The sequence below is a fragment of the Gallus gallus genome, chromosome 3, assembly GCF_016699485.2.
Source record: "Gallus gallus isolate bGalGal1 chromosome 3, bGalGal1.mat.broiler.GRCg7b, whole genome shotgun sequence".
Lineage (NCBI taxonomy): Eukaryota > Metazoa > Chordata > Aves > Galliformes > Phasianidae > Gallus > Gallus gallus.
This window is the reverse complement of record NC_052534.1, coordinates 109,780,483-109,798,694: the sequence shown is the minus strand read 5'-3', so window position 1 is coordinate 109,798,694 and position 18,212 is coordinate 109,780,483. Positions and strand designations below refer to the sequence as shown.

At 51.3% G+C, this 18,212-nt stretch overlaps 1 protein-coding gene and 1 long non-coding RNA gene across 5 annotated transcripts in view; one reads left to right on the top strand and one right to left on the bottom strand.

Annotated features, from left to right (window-relative positions):
- CD2AP (CD2 associated protein) overlaps positions 1-3,197 on the bottom strand; it is a 66,473-nt gene extending 63,276 nt beyond the window's left edge. For both annotated transcript variants that reach the window (NM_001318403.2, XM_015285163.4), the window contains exon 1: positions 2,967-3,197. In NM_001318403.2, the coding sequence (NP_001305332.2) occupies positions 2,967-2,970 (4 nt within the window). In that variant the 5' untranslated portion in view covers positions 2,971-3,197. The remainder of the gene's footprint in view (positions 1-2,966) is intronic.
- Positions 3,198-3,662: 465 nt separating this feature from the next.
- Positions 3,663-7,957, top strand: LOC101750714. 3 transcript variants are annotated; one of them, XR_005859097.1, is made up of 5 exons: positions 3,663-4,209; positions 4,592-4,704; positions 5,346-5,701; positions 6,013-6,104; positions 7,225-7,957. It is a non-coding gene; the product is annotated as an uncharacterized LOC101750714 (long non-coding RNA). The 3 variants fall into 3 exon arrangements; XR_005859095.1 differs by having other exon boundaries at positions 3,663-4,704; positions 6,016-6,104; XR_005859096.1 differs by having other exon boundaries at positions 3,663-4,704.
- The last annotated feature ends 10,255 nt before the right edge of the window (positions 7,958-18,212 follow it).

The following is an 18,212-nucleotide window of genomic DNA, read 5'->3' as shown; positions in this document are numbered from 1 at the left end:
TCTGCAGGAGAGGAAAACAACACAACCCCAGACAGAAAGGAAGCGCTTCCCCACGCACAGCCCGTTCACATGAGATGGGCTCACAGGAAGTGCTGGGCGGCGAGCCCTGCCTGCACAGCTCCCCAACGGGCCCTCGGCATTGATTCAGACATAGCCACACTGCAAACACCTTTAAAAACATCCATAAATGACTAATTGCACAGCACCGGGTGATTACAGCCAACAGAGACTGCCCAGCTATCTCGTTTCCATACCCTTCTACACAACGCTCGGTGCATCAGCTCTGCATTTCTCGTGTGTTAAAAGAGCTCAGCCTACCTAAAAAAAAGCCTTCTAGATTATTTTGTTGCAACATGGAGGTGGAGAAGGCAAAAGGCTCCCGGCAAGTTAAACCTCAATGAACTCACTCAGTAGTTTTTGTAGACGCAATACATTCACATTTCATTCGCACTGTTAGCAACAAAGAAGCACATCCAACTCCTCAAAGCGGTTACAAAGTTTTCCTACTAGCCCTTGCAAATGGAAGCAGCGCTGGTTTTTGGAAATAAAGCAGGATTTTTATTTTTTTAAAGAGGGAAAACTGCCCGTGCTTAAGAAGATGCTCACAGAGACCAACACATTTCAGTCTATCACTACAGCAGGCATCAACTGGGCCCTGGATTGTTTCATTCTTAGTCATGGGGGGACGTAAAACTTCGTAGCACACCACAAATATAGCTAAAACTCCTCAATAATGCAGAGTTACACATTCACAGCATTTTCCTAATTGTAGCTGAGAAGCAGTCTGTTATCCAGGCACAGAAACAGGCAGGAAAGCTGTCATACTGCACCGACACGTGGAACTCCACGTCCCTCTGAGTGGCTGCCAACCCAAGGCAGCAAAAAGATAACTCAGTCAAATAGCAACGTTTCCCAGAACACCTAAATGCACTTCTTTCCCTTAGGTCAGCCTAATTCTCCATCTGTTTGTGGAACCATGTACTCAATCCCTGCAATTCACGTTGTGTGGAAGACAGAGCACAGGAAGGACAGCTTGAGCATTTAGCTGGGTGTCAGCAATGGCTTCACACAGCCCTGCTGACAACACCCTCCTCACCATAGCATCACAGAAAGGCCTGGGTTGAAAAGATCACAATGCTCATCTCGTTCCAACCCCCTGCTATGTGCAGGGTCGCCAACCAGCAGCCCAGGCTGCCCAGAGCCACATCCAGCCTGGCCTTGAATGCCTGCAGGGATGGGGCATCCACAGCCTCCTTGGGCAACCTGTTCCAGTGTGCCATCAATCACATTCTCACCAAATGAATCGCAAACTATTACAAGAACACAAAGGAACGTGTTCCAAGGCCCTCCGTATTTGTCTTTCCACTTTTAGCTCCCCAGAGTCATGCTGTCCCCTTGTTACTTCCCTGTTAATCTTGGAAACCTGAAGTCATCGGGTACCTCAGCAATTTCCTCCAAGCCTTGTCTTACACACAACACCTCTTTCATAGGCTGATATAAAAGACAAACAATCTCTTATCAGGAGCCAGCTCCACCATGACGTCAGTAATAAAACAATTAGATAATGGATTCTCAAGGTAAAGCAAAGCCATCACTAAATACAGCGAGCACAAACTACACTTGGATCTTTTTTCCTTCTTATTTTTAGACAGTTCATTGCACATTGCTCCTTGCTTTTCAGCTGTAGGAGCATAAGGCTTGAAGGATGAGATCTAGAAAATCTATTTTCAAGGCCAGATTGGATGGGGCCCTGGGCAGCCTGGGCTGGTATTAAACGTGGAGGTTGGTTGTTCCGTATGTGATGGGGGGTTGGAACTTCATGATCCTTGAGGTCCCTTCCAGCCCAAGCCATTCTGGGATGCTGTGATATTTAAAAGGCTCTCGAATAAGCAGACAGCTAATTCGCAGCCAGCAGCACCTGGCAGAAACTCCTCTATGTAATTGCAGAGGCACAGGAATTGTTAGTGTTACAATAACCCACACAATAACAATAACACAGATTAGCAGCCGTCTGCACTCAGCCACCTATGGAGCAGCACCACTCCTTCACCGCTGCAATCAGAAAACACACAGAAAGAAACCAGGCTTAAGAGAAAGAAACGACATGGAACACTGCCATGCAGCAATCACAGCCTGAAAACCAGATGAGTCCTTCACTACAAGCCTCGTACAGAACGCCAAACAGCACCCTAACACTTCTAATAATCCACTTACCCTAGGAAAAGCCCCAGGTGCTTCAGTTGCAGCACTACAGAGGTCATAGCACCAAACCTGCACCTGTACACCACCGGCACTGCCAGCAGCACAGCACAGCAGCACAGCACAGCAGCCCACATCCCTGCTCACCCGCGGGCAGCGCCGTGCAGCACAGAGCACCTGCAGCGCTCTGCTCTGAGCGGCCTGCATGAGGAGCCAGGGCCTGCGGGGCTGTAACAGCAGCACAGCACACCCACCTCACTGCATGCCTTCAGACTCCGTTCTAAGCACGCTTTGAGCCTCCATTAAAAAAAAAAAAAATAGGAATGAAATCACGAGGAACACAAACCAGGAGCAGCGGGCGTCCCCTCACCAAGCACACGTTCCGTCTGCACGCCATGCGCTTCTCCCCTTCTTCCTATGCATGGGAGGAAGGAGAAAAGCTCCCCCAAACCAACTTTGCTTCCAGTCGGAAAGCTTAAATAGCGCTCCTGGGACGCGGAGGCGGCGCTGCAACCCGCGGGGGAGCTCAGCAGCTGGCGATAGCGGGGCAGTACAGCCAGCCGGAACGCGGAGCAGGCGGGGATGGCCGGACAGAGGGAACGGGGGGCGGTGGGAACGGGGTCAACCCCTCCCCCAGCGGGCACGGAGGCACCGCCACCCACCGCCCGCCCGGGGCTCGGGTCCGCTCGCAGACAAAGGGCCCCGGGGAGGGGATGCGGGGAGGAGGAGGCGGCCCCGCAGCGACTCGCCCTGCCCGCCGCGCTCACCCATGCTGCGCCCGCCCGCCCGAGCTCGGCGGAGCGGCTCCGGGTCCCGCCGAGGCGCTCAAGCCGGGCACGGCGGCTCCATCCGCGCCGCTCCGGGCGTCAGGGGCGCTCCGAGCCGCCGGCAGCCCGGGAGGTGAGGGGGAGGCGGCCGCGCAGCCGTCCCGTCAGTCCGCCGCTCCGAGCGCCGTTCCGACAGCACCGCCCGCGACGGGGCCGCCGCCGCCAAATCCCGCGAGAGCCGGGCGCCGCCGCCCCCACGCCGCGTGCCGTTGCCAGGCGGGATGACGTCACAGCCATTTCCCCGTCCCCCCTCCCGCTGCGGTGCGGGGTCCCCGAGTGACGGCGGCGGAGCGGTCGGGCGGAGCGCGGAGGGCCGCCCGGCGCTGCCCGCTGCTAAGGCAGATCGCACGGGAGAGGTGGCGGCACCTCCAGAGGCCTCTACTCGGGGCAGCAGAGTTTGGAACCTCCATGCTGCAGTTTGTGCCCATTACCCCTGGCTCTGTCGCTGGGCTCTGCTGGAAAGAGCCCACTTCCCCTCATGGGCTTTCATAGCACCATAGGATGGCCTGGGTTGAAAAGGCTCACAATGCTCATCTCCTTCCAGCCCCCTGCTATGTGCAGGGTCGCCAACCAGCAGACCAGGCTGCCCAGAGCCACATCCAGCCTGGCCTTGAATGCCTGCAGGGATGAGGCACCCACAGCCTCCTTGGGCAACCTGTTCAGTGCGTCACCACCCTCTGGGGGAAAAACTTCCTCATATCCAACCTAAACCTCCCCCATCTCAGTTTAAAACCATTCCCCCTGAACCTCTGCCCCCATTTGAGGCTTCTCCTCATTTCGGGGCACACTTCCCATGCTTCATGAACACGTTTATGGGCTTTGTGCGTTGGTTGGAGATAATTCATAGCATTGGGTGGGTTGGGTTTTTGTGGCCAAGAAGTACTTCTTAGAGGGAAAAAAAGAAGCATTGAAAGCTCTATCAGGCTGCCACCGCTGAGGTTTTTGTGGGAAACACAGGAAGAGTGAAAACGGCCACTCAGAACTCAACAGTTCTAAAGAAAAGCAGCGACCTGAAGGCCGAAAGGGCACAAAACACGGCGCGGCTGTGGTGCCAATCAGGGGACGGCAGTGCAGCTCCCTGCCGCGGAGACATCCCGCCTTCCTGCTGCAGAGCCCCTCTGTGGAGCTCCGGATGAGCCGCTCCGGCCCGGCCCAGCACAACGTTAGCCTGAGAGGATGTCAGGTATTTCCAGGAGCCAGCATTTGCTGAGCGCCTTTCTGGTGAGACAGACACAGAAAATGAGGCGGATAGTGAGTGCTGGAGGCACGATGTGAAGGCTAAGGCAGTAAGGAAGCTCGTCCCAGATCCCAGTTTGGTATTTTATCTCCTCTGTGGTGTTTTAACTGTGAGAATTTCCTGCTCCAACCCCATGCGTGGTCCCGCGGTACCCCCTGGAAAGGAGGGCCTTTAATTAAAGTACAACTCCCTGTTTGCCCCGCTGGGTTTGTAACAGCTGTGGTAATAAGAGATCTGGGACTGAAGGGAAATCTTAGAGCTCGAAGTCGCCTCCAACAAAAACTGAGCAAATAACTTTAATAAGGCTGAATTCTCTCTTCTGTTTAAGGTGTTTTTTTCCCCACTTCCTCCGCGGAACAACACACTGCAAAAGGATAAAGGCTGATCCAGTATAGCAACCTTTCTGAGACCCGCCTTAAGGCTAAGATGAACATTCAGGAGGTGAGGAGTAAAATATTCATGACACACACATTTAGAGGAGCTCTGTGCTGCCTTCTTTCCAGCAGCTCCATCCAATTAATGCAAGGATCATTTCCAGCTTTGGACCCGCCCTGATGCTCACACTGACATCAGGCCAGCCGTGCCCTTCTCTTTGGTCTATAGCTCAGTGGAGAGCAAAGCAGTGATTCTCAGCCTGCACACCAGTCTTTGCAGAAATGGAAGCCTGCTCATGTATGAGCTGCAGCATCCTCAGGGCCTGTCCTTAGTGCTGCTGGAGGAGTGGGCAGAAGGAAATGACATCTGTGCCAGGCTAGTAACTATTAATCGTTATGGCTCAACCATTGAGCTGCATGACTACTTCTTTACTACAGTCTGTCTGATGTCATGCATTTTGGATGTGGTGCTCAGGGCTATGACTGAGCGGAGGGCTGTTAGAGTTAGGGTAGGATGGTTGGGGTGGGGTTGGACTGGATGATCCTTAAGGTCTTTTCCAACCTGAGTGATTCTATGATTCCATGATTCTATGCACTGAATGTTTGTGTACTCATAATTACCTTCTAAAAAAAGAAACAGAAACAAACAAACAAAAAAAACCTTGTTTTGCCACTATGGTAATCTTGAAAGTACTCTATTGCTTCCAGATGGAGAAACCTGAATGTGGAGGCTTCAGAACTTCCCCCCAGAGGACAAGGAATTAAAGGAACTTCGTCTTGTGAACCAAAGTCACGTGTCGGCTGTTATCAGGTTATGGTCTCACATCCACTTGAGTAGCAGTAACTGAATAATTGAATGTTCCCCTTGAACCAAATAGTTTGCTCCTGGAATTACAGGTGGGTTGGTTCTTCATGCTTCTGACACTGCATTGCTTTTTTTGTGGCAGCTACTTGCCTTCTTGCACAGCCATATCTGTCAATACCACATGGAAGCACACAGCCCGTAGTGTTGAGGAGCTTTGCCTGCAAAATTTCTGCTTTTGTTTTGAGACTGCTCCTATGAGGTAACATAACATGACTAAGGAAATATAAAATGAAGTAAAACAGGTTTATATTTCAGAAGTGAAAAAAAAATACTTAGATGAGAAAACTCCCTCTGCTGGTTTGAAAAAGCTGCAGATATATATTATATATTGAAGTTTTTCACTCAGAGGGTGGTGACGCACTGAACAGGTTGCCCAAGGAGGCTGTGGATGCCCCATCCCTTTATTATTATAGTTTCTATTGTGGGTGTGTTGGTTGTTTGTTCTTTCTTTTTTCCATTATTTAAAGAAGCAGAACCAGCTTTTATCTTTCCTTTCTTCTCCCCCCCCAGCAGATACTCCCTTCAATGGCACCTTAATGGTTACACAGGGCACTGAGGAAGGCTCAAACCTTCATAACTACAGTACAGCTCCCTCCATCCAGGTAAAGACCAACTGGTCATAGCCTTTCTTGTGTATCACTGCAAAAGAAAGATTACAAATACCATACCTAAAGGGAGTACCTAACGTACCGTACCTAAAAGGAGCCTATAAACAGGAGGAGAAGCAGCTCTTTGAGAGGGTAGATAACAGCAGGACAAGGGGAAATGGTTTGAAGTTGAAGGAGGGAAGATTGAGGTTGGATGTCAGGGGGAAGTTCTTTCCTATGGGAGTGGTGAGGTGCTGAACAGCTGCCCAGAGAGGCTGTGGATGCCCCGTCCATCCCTGGAGGTGTTCAAGGCCAGGTTGGATGGGGCCCTGGGCAGCCTGGGCTGGTATGAAATGTGGACGTTGGTGGCCCTGCCTGTGGTGGGGGGTTGGAGCTTCATGATCCTGGAGGTCCCTTCCAACCCAACCATTCTGTGATTCTGTGAAATAGTGTGCTTCTGCAGATAGCTGGTGATATTAAGGGATTTCAGATGGTCATTTCCAAGCTAGTGGAAGATTCATTCAGTAGTGCCATATTTTTCAAAGCACAGACTGTGGGTCAGTGGTGATCTATGAGAAGTGAGGCGCTGGTTTGCAAAATAATGGCATCTGGCTTTGTGAGCTGCCTGCACCCACATGGCTGTGTGTGGAACCAGCAAGTGTGTGCGCTAAGCTCAGCCCAAGCAGGTTGCATTTCTGTAGCCTGCTTTTGTTGGTACAAAAATCCTGCCTTCAAACTGATTAAAGCAGTGCGTCCAGGACTGAATGCTTTGGCAATTCTGAATGGAGTATCAGAAATATAATTTCTATTGCACAGGTGTGAAATAAAGTATTTCTAATTGTCCCGTCCTGAAGGCAAATGATTAGGGGGAGGGGGCTATTTGAAATTCAGGCTAAGAATAAGCAACACTTAATCATATCTCTGCCACAGGGCCATTATCAGACTGTACTGAAAGACTGGTGACTCCATTACATTTTTTCTTCCTTATCTCTTTTGAAGGTTTAATTGCTTGATATTGGGCTCTTGCAACCACTTAAGGCAAAGCTGCAAACAGCAGGGAGTGTAGGGAGAAGCTCTGCCCCAAAAAAGACTGCTTTTTCTCTAATAAATAACCACCTCCCCCCTTTCCTTTCAGGTACACTGGGCGTTTGGCATTCATACGAAGTTTCTTTGGCAGGCACTGCTTACCATTTCCTCATATTAACATCTATCACAAAGAAATCTCATCTTCAGGCTCCAGCAGCCTAATGGCTTCCTTCAGCATCTGAATACATCAACAGCTGTGGCTTCAGCCATTTTGTCTGACCAAACTGAGAGCAGCCCAAAACCTGCTTCTGCACCAGGAGGGGATAAAGGAGCCTCTTCTTCTGCAGAGAAGGCTTCCCACAAAACATACAGAATTGCAAACATAATTCTTCCTTCTCTCCACAGTCCTGATCGCAGCAATCTGAAGGCAGAATGTTTACTCAAAAGGGAGTATGTCTTTAAACATCACAAGGCGTGCTTACAGCACTGTGCTGCACAGACATTGTGTATCAGACAGAGTACGTGTCTGTGCCACAGATGAGGCAATGATGTCAGCTGAAAATGCCCTTGTGCCCAGCTGGCAGCAGTGCTGGTGTGCAGCCCTGCTGTGCTGTCACTGTGCTGCTGAGAGCTGCTGCTGCTGGGAAGGGCCATTCTGTGACACTGCACTTCTGTCTCCTGCTTTCATGCTATTTCAGTGCTCTCTGTCTTTGCTCATGCTGTTCAGCGTGCAGACCTAGCAGAAAGCCTTGAAGGCAGTAAATTGTCAGAGCAGTCTGGACTTGCAATGAGCTATTTTATGACCAAGTACAGAAATTCTTCACTTCTTATTTCATTCAAAAGTTGTGTGATTTGAGCATGATTGTCCTGGGCTTTTTGTTTCTTTCTTTGTTTTTTTTCCCCCCTCTTTTAATGCAAGTGAGGAAAAGCCTCACCCTGCAGGCATGAAAACAGCATTCTCCATAGTGAGGACTCTTAGGAGCCTTTTGGAGAAGGGGGTCTGGAGTTATCTGTGTGTTTACATCTTCTGCATTGATTTCTCTAAGCTGACAGTGCAGTGGGCAGTGCATCAATATGCAGTCTGTGGTGAGAGAGACCAAGGCATTGCGGGGCATGCACACTTGTCTGTTGCCTCATGCCAGAGCTCAGTGCCATGCCTTCTCAGCATCAAACATAGGATCATCACTGACATCAGTGACAGCGCAGCCTTTTTGTGAGCGCTGTGCAGCCTCTGCAGTTTATAAATAGCATTCCCAAGGGACAGCTGCAGGATGACCCAGATTGACCAAAATACACCGTGTTTAGAAAATTCCATGCTAAAACAGCCCTTCCCCTGACGGGTACACATCCTTGACTCTATTTCTGCTCCAACGCTCATCGGCATTTCAGCCAGGAGGAAAAGCAGCTCCTCTTGGGCTGTCACGACAGTGAGGTGACAGAGGCAAAGAAAAGAAGTTTGGCTTTCTGTCTTGTCAAGTAAAAGGTTCTCCAGTTTCCATTTCAGTCGGGACCGTGGACTGAGATTTTGTCTCCTTTCCCAAATAAAATGCGAATAACCGCAGCTTTGATGTATGCAATCACAGAAAAATATCACCAAGAGATGAATTGTAAGGAACAGTCTGTTGAATGGTTTGGGATTGCACCTTTGCTCATCAGAAGATGCGGGGGGGGATGTGTGGCAGAAACGGGGAGTGTTCCACTGCCAAAAATGTATCACCAGAGATACTCACACACCTGCATTTCTTTTCCCTGAGGAGAAAAGCCGTGTAACTAATGGGCTGATTTGTGGGCTGATTACCCAGACGAAGGGGTGGGGACGATCCAAACCCTTCCTACCAAGAGCTGAATCCTTTAGCTGGCGCCCTCCCAACAGCACCAATTCAGACCACAGTTTGCAGGCAGTGTTTGCCGTCCCTTCTCACTTCTCCATCTGTCCTATTTCCAGGCGACACTGCCTGAAAGTCAGCGAGCCTTCCTAAACTAATTAGTCCCTGCGACTTGGCTGTCCTCGTCAAGTTCCTTCCCTTTCAGAAATGCCCATTTCCAATTGTTCCAGAGCTCCCGCTGTTCTCAGGAACTTCCAGTCACTCTTCATGACCTCGTGTGAACACCAGTCGCCTTTGTTGGCCCCAGCAATCTGCAGCACACCGTGTTATTTTCAGTGCGGTGTGGCAGGACGGGATGGCTCTGACATCAGGACAGGCAGTGACATGGATGGGTCGGAGGCCATTTCCTGTCTCAGGGAGCTATTTTCTACACTGCCTAATCACATCTCTCTTATGGGAAACCAGAACTCCAAACCCCGCTCTTGTTCCTGTTTGAAACGGCAGCAGTGCTTGGAATGAACATTCTGGGAAACACACACCGATGGAAAAACATTCCAAGCATGCTGTGTTTCTCTTTCAGTGCCCTGGGGAGGTGCCAGCGTGTCCCTGGGGGTGCACAGGGAGCCCACAGCCAGCTCAGGCTTCAGTAAAGCCTGGAGAAGTGAATGCCATCGTTAGAGTATGTGACCACGTATTGCTCTTGTATCACTGCTGTTTATGTCGGTTCTGATAGCAGCTGGTGTTTGTTTGTTTGTTTGTTTCCTGTGCAAGCAAATCAGTACTGAATTTAGATTTAGACTCCGTCTGCGGCTTTGGAGATTGCTTCATAGACCCAAAAGTGAGACAAGACCTAACCCAGCTGCCTGAAAGAGGAAGTCCTGATGTGAAAAGAGAGCAGTGCAATACTTGCCTAACCCAAGTTATGCTCCTACTATTTTTAAGCCTTGCATTGTGACAGAATAATTCAAAGTGCAAGGTCCTGCAATGGTCCCGCATGTGAGCAATGGTGAGAATGTATGAGTACTGTCATTGCTAGACATGGCAGAAAAATGGGGGAGAAGCAATGGGGGCACCCACAGATATAATGGAGCCACCAAAAGTGACAGACCTGCTTCTTCAGGTTATCAGGAGAGGGGTTTCCATTATATAGGGAAATAATGATGCCACCATTTGGCTGGTGAGACCTAATATTGAAAAAGGAATGTAAATCAATAATCACAGAATCACAGAATCACAGGATGGCCTGGGTTGCAAAGGCCCACAATGCTCATCCAGTTCCAACCCCCTGCTATGTGCAGGGTCGCCAACCAGCAGACCAGGCTGCCCAGAGCCACATCCAGCCCAGGATGGGTTCAGCTTGGAGTAGGAACAGAAGCACTTTGAAGCAGTGTGAGCTGTCTGAAAGAAGTTGTCACAGAGAAAAGGCTGAGGAGGGAAGGATTCGCTCTCTGCAGCTGCATCTGTTGGCAGATCCATGGGAGAGGAAATGACCAAAGCTCATAGAGCAGCCCTGCTCAGAGCCAGGCACAGTATGGTATGCTGAGACCATAACCCAGGAATGTTCCTAAAGAGCACAGCCACAGTTCATGCAGGAGTGTGGAGAGGAGAGACCCAGCAGTTCTCAGGATGAAGCTGACACGTTTCATGTAATGGATTATTATTATGTGATATGCTTTACTAGCAGGGAAAAGGACACTATTACATTATTTTCCAAGTTCGAGTATATTTGTGCATACAGGTAATGTGTGTGTGTGTTCATGCATGCCTGACGTATTTTATGATGATTTTTGACTCAAGGTCTTACAATTGCATGAGAAGCAGAGGACTTGGGCACCTAGGCACATTTATAGTTACATACAGCTAGATGTACAGTTTTGCTTTGTACTTCACCATCACGTTTTGCCTTTGACAAATGAATCCAAATATTCAGGAGTGACTGCAGTGCAGCACAAAGATGTCTGAGCGACCTTAGCATCACCAACCCTGAGTACCAGTGGCAGCAGTATCCTGATCAGAACGAGCTCCCCAGTGGGATATCACTGCTCCACTTTTGATCTATTCCTCTCCTCTTCAGATGGACAGTTCTGACGCACAGAAGGGCATCCCTAAAGAACCAGACCTGTGTTAAGGAGTGAAGCCCTCTTGTCTTTCAAGAAAAGAGAAAGGAAAAAAGGGGGAGGGGGAGGGGGGGAAGGAAAAGAGGAAAAAAAGGAAAAGGAAAAGAGAAGGGAAGCAAAGGGAAGGGAAGCAAAGCAAAGAAAAAAGAAGGGGAAGGGAAGGGAAGGGAAGGGAAGGGAAGGGAAGGGAAGGGAAGGGAAGGGAAGGGAAGGGAAGGGAAGGGAAGGGAAGGGAAGGGAAGGGAAGGGAAGGGAAGGGAAGGGAAGGGAAGGGAAGGGAAGGGAAGGGAAGGGAAGGGAAGGGAAGGGAAGGGAAGGGAAGGGAAGGGAAGGGAAGGGAAGGGAAGGGGAGGGGAGGGGAGGGGAGGGGAGGGGAGGGGAGGGGAGGGGAGGGGAGGGGAGGGGAGGGGAGGGGAGGGGAGGGGAGGGGAGGGGAGGGGAGGGGAGGGGAGGGGAGGGGAGGAGAGGAGAGGAGAGGAGAGGAGAGGAGAGGAGAGGAGAGGAGAGGAGAGGAGAGGAGAGGAGAGGAGAGGAGAGGAGAGGAGAGGAGAGGAGAGGAGAGGAGAGGAGAGGGAAAAAAAGAAAAAGAAAAGAAAAAAGGGAGACAAAATCTGGAATGAAGAACTGAAATCTTGTATCAGCTTTGGCTGTGCTTCCTTGATATTAACCAAGGGAGTTACCACCCCATCTCAGAAGAAATATGTGCTATTTGGCAGCTGCTGCTTAACCTGTGTGGTCCAGCAGCCAGGTGATAGGTGCCATCCAGAAGCAGACACTTGAACTGCCACCTCTTGTGCAGACTGGTGGCCTGGAGTATCTGTTTCTGTGGGGCTGCCAATCCAGCATCTGCCACTAGCATCTAGTTCATAAGGAAACAAAGGGAAGTGCAAGTGGCACATCTCCCAGCTGCAATCCCAAAGAAGTGTCAGAGGAGGGCAAGAGTATTCCTCCTCTGAAATGAGAGCGTGGGCAGGGTACTATTACACATCAGGTATGCACAGCATTGAGTTTCACCTCTATCAAAGACAGCAAACAGATGCTGCATGTGTGCCACTGAAGGAAGCTCTGGAGCTTTGTTCTACGAGGTGCATGAAGAAAGCTGTTAGCAGTGTGTCATGGCTGGATGTCATAACACCACCACTTCCATTAGAAACGGTGATGCTGTAGATGTAGTAATCCTGTTCTTTGGCACTCCCAGGCTGTGTTTGCTCTCCCCGGGTAGGCAGACAGGACAAACAAGAGCCGGGATGTCATTTTTATGTGGCATTTTCTTTCTTAGGACAGAAAATCCTTGCTCCTTCCATTTCCTCATCCCTGTAAGCACAGCAGCAGTACCTCAAGCAGCGCTCCCTCTCCTACTCCTGAACTTTACCTCTGTCTTTTCCCATGTGTTTCTATAAGAGTTATAAGAGTAAAAATGCAGCGTAGTCACCTCTGGGTTTGCCAACCTAAGCTGCTTCCTTTCTAAATCACCTGGTTTTCATACACCACCTTCAGCAGCCCACTTGAGCTACTCCACATCAGTGGCACAGAGGGGCAGAGCAGAAGAGTAGAAAGTGTGTGGTCTGGGAAGGAGGGGGAGCTGTGGGCACAAAGGTAAACCTGCAGGAAAAGGAGTTTGGAAGGAGAGGGTTGATGGGCTGTAGCCAACACAGCGAGCTCAGGGCAGGCAAACAAACACCTGATCCAGGAAATGAGTGTACGTGTCCGAGAGAAAACCCACCTCACGTGTGGGCTTTGTACCACCCAGATCTGACACACAGCATTGAGCCATAAAGCTGATGTTGGAGGCTTGAGGATGAAGGGGTGACAGCCTGGAAGGAGGGGGCTGGGACCCCCAGCACAGCAGGCACCCAGCACCCATCCATGGCCTTGGGCACCTCCAGGGATGGGGCACCCACATCAGTTGGAAGCAGCCTAGTCCTTTCCTTGTGTGATGGGGTATCCAGGTTGGATGGGGCCCTGGGCAGCCTGGGCTGGTATGAAATGTGGAGGTTGGTGGCCCTGACTGGGGGGGTGGGGGGGTTGGAGCTTCATGATCCTTGAGGTCCCTTCCAACCCAACCATTCTGTGATTCTATGACTGCCAGCAGTGTCCCATAGGGGACTGGGAGCTCCGGGCTGTGGGCGAGCAGGAGGCACCGAGGGCAGCAGAGCTCCTGTGGCTTTGGGACTTTCTAGCAACGTCAGATGCTTCTAATTGAGTTTGGAATCAGGGTGATTTCCCAACACTGACGTTCTGCTTTTAAAGCCTTTACTCCTCGTTTGTCAGTTCATTAACAGATTAGGGTGTTTTCTGTAGCAGCTTCCATTCACAAATGCACAACATTGGCTTCTAAATAGTAAGGAGGAATTCGATAGCTGAAAGATGGGGTGTTGGTTTGGAGAATAAACACATCTCCAGCGCTAGCTCAGCCTTTAAAACAAGCTGATAATTGCTTCCAGAGATAGAATATCTGCAAGCTATTATTACAACACTGCTTCATTAACGACAAGGCAGCACAGCTGCCTCTGGGGCAGGCAGACAGCAGCAGAGGACGCTGTGCTCCACAATTGGGCTTGGAACTGCCAGTATTGCTTCCCTCTGCCAGCCACACCGCGGAGCACTCAGCGCTGCTGTTTCCCAACCATCCCAAAGAGGATGCGAGTTGGTTAATTAATTTCTAGGAAACACCGCGGTTCCTTCTCTGAAAGCAAATAGCCCAGAGAGATACAAACCATCTGCAGTGGAGGACTGAAGCCTGCAACAGCTTTGAGGGTTTGAATATTGTGTCCTTTTCAGGAGCAGCCAAAGAGGAGGAGCAGTGCTGCTGCCTCGTGTCCTCACACACAGCTGTGTACGTACAGCTCCAGCCTGCAGGGCTCCTTCCCCCAGCACTGCCATGCCCGGAGCTGTGCCTGCAGCTGGCTCCTTCTCTTGGCCTGCCTATGCAACAGAGGGATGGAGTTGTGCTCCCCTTTGGACACAGCCTTTGGTAAGAGCCCCGCTGACAAATCCCTTGCCCAGAGGGAGTACTTTGTATTCCAGGTGCTGCTTTTTCCTGAAATGCTCTGAATTCCCACCTCACCCCAATTAACCAGAGGATCACAACACTACTCCACCACCTCCGTTAGCATTAGGCCTTTATGTGCCCACAAAAGCTTGGTGCATGTGACTGGTATGGCAGCTGGCAGGAAGACAGGTAGGTGGATGGATGGAGAGATAGATGGATAGATAGGTAGGAATATAGATAGGTAGGTAGGTAGATTGGTAGGTAGGTAGGTAGATACACACATATGGATAGGTGGATGGATAGATAGAGATGGATAGAGGGATAGATAGATAGATGGATAGATAGATAGATGGATGGATGGATAGATAGATAGATAGATAGATAGATAGATAGATAGATAGATAGATAGATGGATAGACAGACGGATGGATGGCCTCAAGTTGCACCATGGCAAGTGTAGGTTGGATATCAGGAAACACTTCTTTACAGAAAGGGCTGTTAAGCACTGGGATGGGCTGCCCAGGGAGGTGGTGGAGTCACCATCCCTGCATGTGTTTAACAACTGTTTGGATGTGGTGCTCAGGGCTGTGACTGAGCGGAGGGCTGTTAGAGTTAGGGTAGGATGGTTGGGTTAGGGTTGGACTGGATGATCTTTAAGGTCTCTTCCAACCTGAGTGATTCTATGATTCCATGGTTCTATAGACAGATAGATGGGTAGATGGACAGATGAATGGATAGATAGATAGACAGGCAGACAGATAGATAGACAGATAGATGGGTAGATGGATAGGTGGATAGATAGGTATGTAGATCAAGATGGATAGACAGATAGATATAGATGGATGGATGGATGGATGGATGGACGGATGGATGGATGGATGGATAGACAGAGACGGATAGATGGATAGAGATGGATAGAGGGATAGATGGATAGACAGACAGATAGATAGGAAGATAGATAGATGGGTAGATGAATAGGTAGTCCATGGGACTGGATCTGTGTCTTTTGGGTCTTCTCTTGCCTTCCTGGCAGGCAGGCAGGTGGAAGCAGAGCACAGAGCTCTGGCACCAGAAAGAGGCTGTGTGTTCTGTTGTTTGGGAAATTCTCTTCCTGTTTCTGAGGGGATTTGTTCCCATCTCTTCTTGGGAATGGTTCACTTGGGCCGCCCTTCGGCCAAGAGAGAGAATAGGGACCGTTATGCTAAGGGCAGCAGCTTGGTGTCTCAGCTATTAGCAGGAAAGCGGTACTTTCCTTTTATTGTTCACAACAAACATTTTCCCTTATGAGAAGCAAAATGGAAAGGCAGATCTGAAGTCAGGGAACGAGATGTTTTCACAAACTGCTCATGAAGTTCTACGAGTACTGTTCTGTTTGTAATAAACAACACCTGCTGATGCTTCCTCTTCTTTTTTGGATGCACCACTACAAAAGGAGGCAGTTTTTCCCCCAGAGGGTGGTGACGCACTGAACAGGTTGCCCAAGGAGGCTGTGGATGCCCCATCCCTGCAGGCATTCAAGGCCAGGCTGGATGTGGCTCTGGGCAGCCTGGTCTGCTGGTTGGCGACCCTGCACATAGCAGGGGGTTGGAACTGGATGAGCATTGTGGTCCTTTGCAACACTGGCCATTCTGTGATTCTATGAAAACAAATACGGGAAAAGGTAGCAGTGAGTATCTCACTGTCTGATGAGAACCCTGATGTTAGAAGGTGAGGTGCTGCAGTGCTGGCTCTGCACTGCCACCTGCACGTGGGACCCTGCAGCCCCAGGAATGGGGCACAAACAGAACCTGAAAATGAGTGTGTGCAGTTCAGCCCAAGGTGAAAAACAGCAGAGGAATGGGGAGCAGCCGAGGCCACCTGGTTTGTTCAGCCCAGGGCAGAGCGCATATTTGGTTGTTTTATGTGCCCGACTCTGCCTGTGCCACTAGGAAAGCCAGTTCTATAAATGGCAAAGCAGAGCCATGTGAGACTATCCCCAGCATCCCCTGCTGGGTAACTGGGAGGCCTCTGCAGAGATTGAGTCTCCCTCCCATGTTAAACCAGAAGGCAGCTGAGGACTCAGCTCTGACGGTGGCAGCAAGGCCTAAGAAGCAGCTGTTAAACAGAGCTCCTGCTTTTCCCCCTTGCCCTTAACCTCTGATTTCTTCCAAGGAAGCACAGCTCCTGTTGCTCCCTTTCTGACACCATTTCACCTCCTTCAGAGCATCATGAGGTGAATCCCCAACAGTGCAAAGCAGAATCATAGAATCATAGAATCACAGAATGGTTGGGTTAGAAGAGACCCCAAGGATCATGAAGCTCCAACCACAGGCAGGGCCACCAACCTCCACATTTCATACCAGCCCAGGCTGCCCAGGGCCCCATCCAACCCGGCCTTGAACACCTCCAGGGATGGACGGGGCACCCACAGCTGTTCCAGCACCTCACCACTCTTCCTGCTGCCCCGCACCGGGCGCTTTGTGTCACTGCGCGATCCCTGCGCAGAGGAGCGCACCGCCATCGGGCACGGCAGCTCCGGGACAGCCCTGCAGGGCAGCCGGACGGAGCCCCGCGCCATTCCCCGCTGTGCCCGCAGGCGGCTCTGCCAGCACGGGGACCCCGTGGGCTGCAGTCGGCTTCGTGCTGCGCTGCCTGCGCTGTGACTGCCGGGCTGGGGAGCGGGGCTGCGCCTTCACCCGAAGGCCGGAAAGGTGCGCTGGAATTCCCTCGCGTGTCGCGGCGCTGTGAGCCCTTCCCGTCCCTCCGCTGCGCCGTCCGGCAGGGAAATGGAGCGGTTCTGCCCAGCGCCTCCCCTCGGGCAGCGCCCGGAGCTCCCTCCGCTGCTGCCGCTGCCGCACCGACACCGCGCTGTGCTGCAGCTGCGGCTCACAGCGGGGCTGCACAGCACAGCGCAGCACAGCACTGCACAGCACAGCGCAGCGCAGCGCAGCAGCCTCAGGGAGGAGCAGCGGTCCCTCCTTGTAAAAGCAAACGAGAGGAATGAAAAGCAGGCAGGAAGTGGCCTTGCTGGGTTTCATCATTGCTTACGCAGCTTAAGCAGGAGGCTGCACGAGCACCGGGACTTACCGGTCACACGGAAGATGCACAACGCCACGGAAAGGACAGCCCTGAGGGCTGACAGCATTGAAGGAGGAATCCCTGAAGGATGTCTGCATCACCCGTGGCAATAAGAAGGGGTCTCAGTTTCAGTACTGGGACACAAAGTCATCCCAAAAGCATCCTAAGCCAGGCCAATGAGAATGGCAAAGCCTCTCAGACATTTTTGAATGGGAGGTGTGTGTGAAGAGCAGGCTTTAATGCATGGGTGCCTGCTTTACCCTGCTATGCAATGGGTTCCACCTCCTTGCAATTATAATGTGTTAGCTCCCCAGTGGGGCTTCAAAGCAGCCCTAAAAGAAATCAGCCTGTGTCTAAAAGCCCCGATGTGCTGATTTGTCCCAGCAGTACCACTCGGGGGCCAAACTCTGTGATCAGCTGAGCCTTCACAGAGTCACACAGAATCACAGAATGGTTGGGTTGGAAGGGACCTCAAGGATGATGAAGCTCCAACCCCCCCCACCACAGGCAGGGCCACCAACCTCCACATTTCATACCAGCCCAGGCTGCCCAGGGCCCCATCCAACCCGGCCTTGAACACCTCCAGGGATGGACGGGGCATCCACAGCCTCTCTGGGCAGCTGTTCAGCACCTCACCACTCTCATAACAAAGAGATGGCTCCGGCCCTGAGCACCCAGCAGCAGGGAATCCAGCATCTCCACCACAGCCCTGCACAGTCTGCTTCCCGGCCTCCTCTGCACCCACATGCTCTGCCCGCCTTGTGGTCATTTGTGGTGGGCTCTGTTACATCCCCTCAGATTGTATCCCTTTCCCCATTCCCCCCACTGCCATCACTGACCTCCTTCCAAACCTGACATCAAATTCAGAGGCTCGAGCTTCACTCCAATGAAACAGCACAGCCCAGCAACCAGCAAGATGTGGCTCTGGGCAGCCTGGGCTGCTGGTTGGCGACCCTGCACATAGCAGGGGGTTGGAACTGGATGAGCACTGTGGGCCTTTTCAACCCAGGCCATTCTGTGGCTCTATGATCCTAACAGGCAGCAGCAGCCCACATCCCCTGACTGCGCCAAGCAGAGACCCACGGAGCTCTGCCCGGGTGGCTGC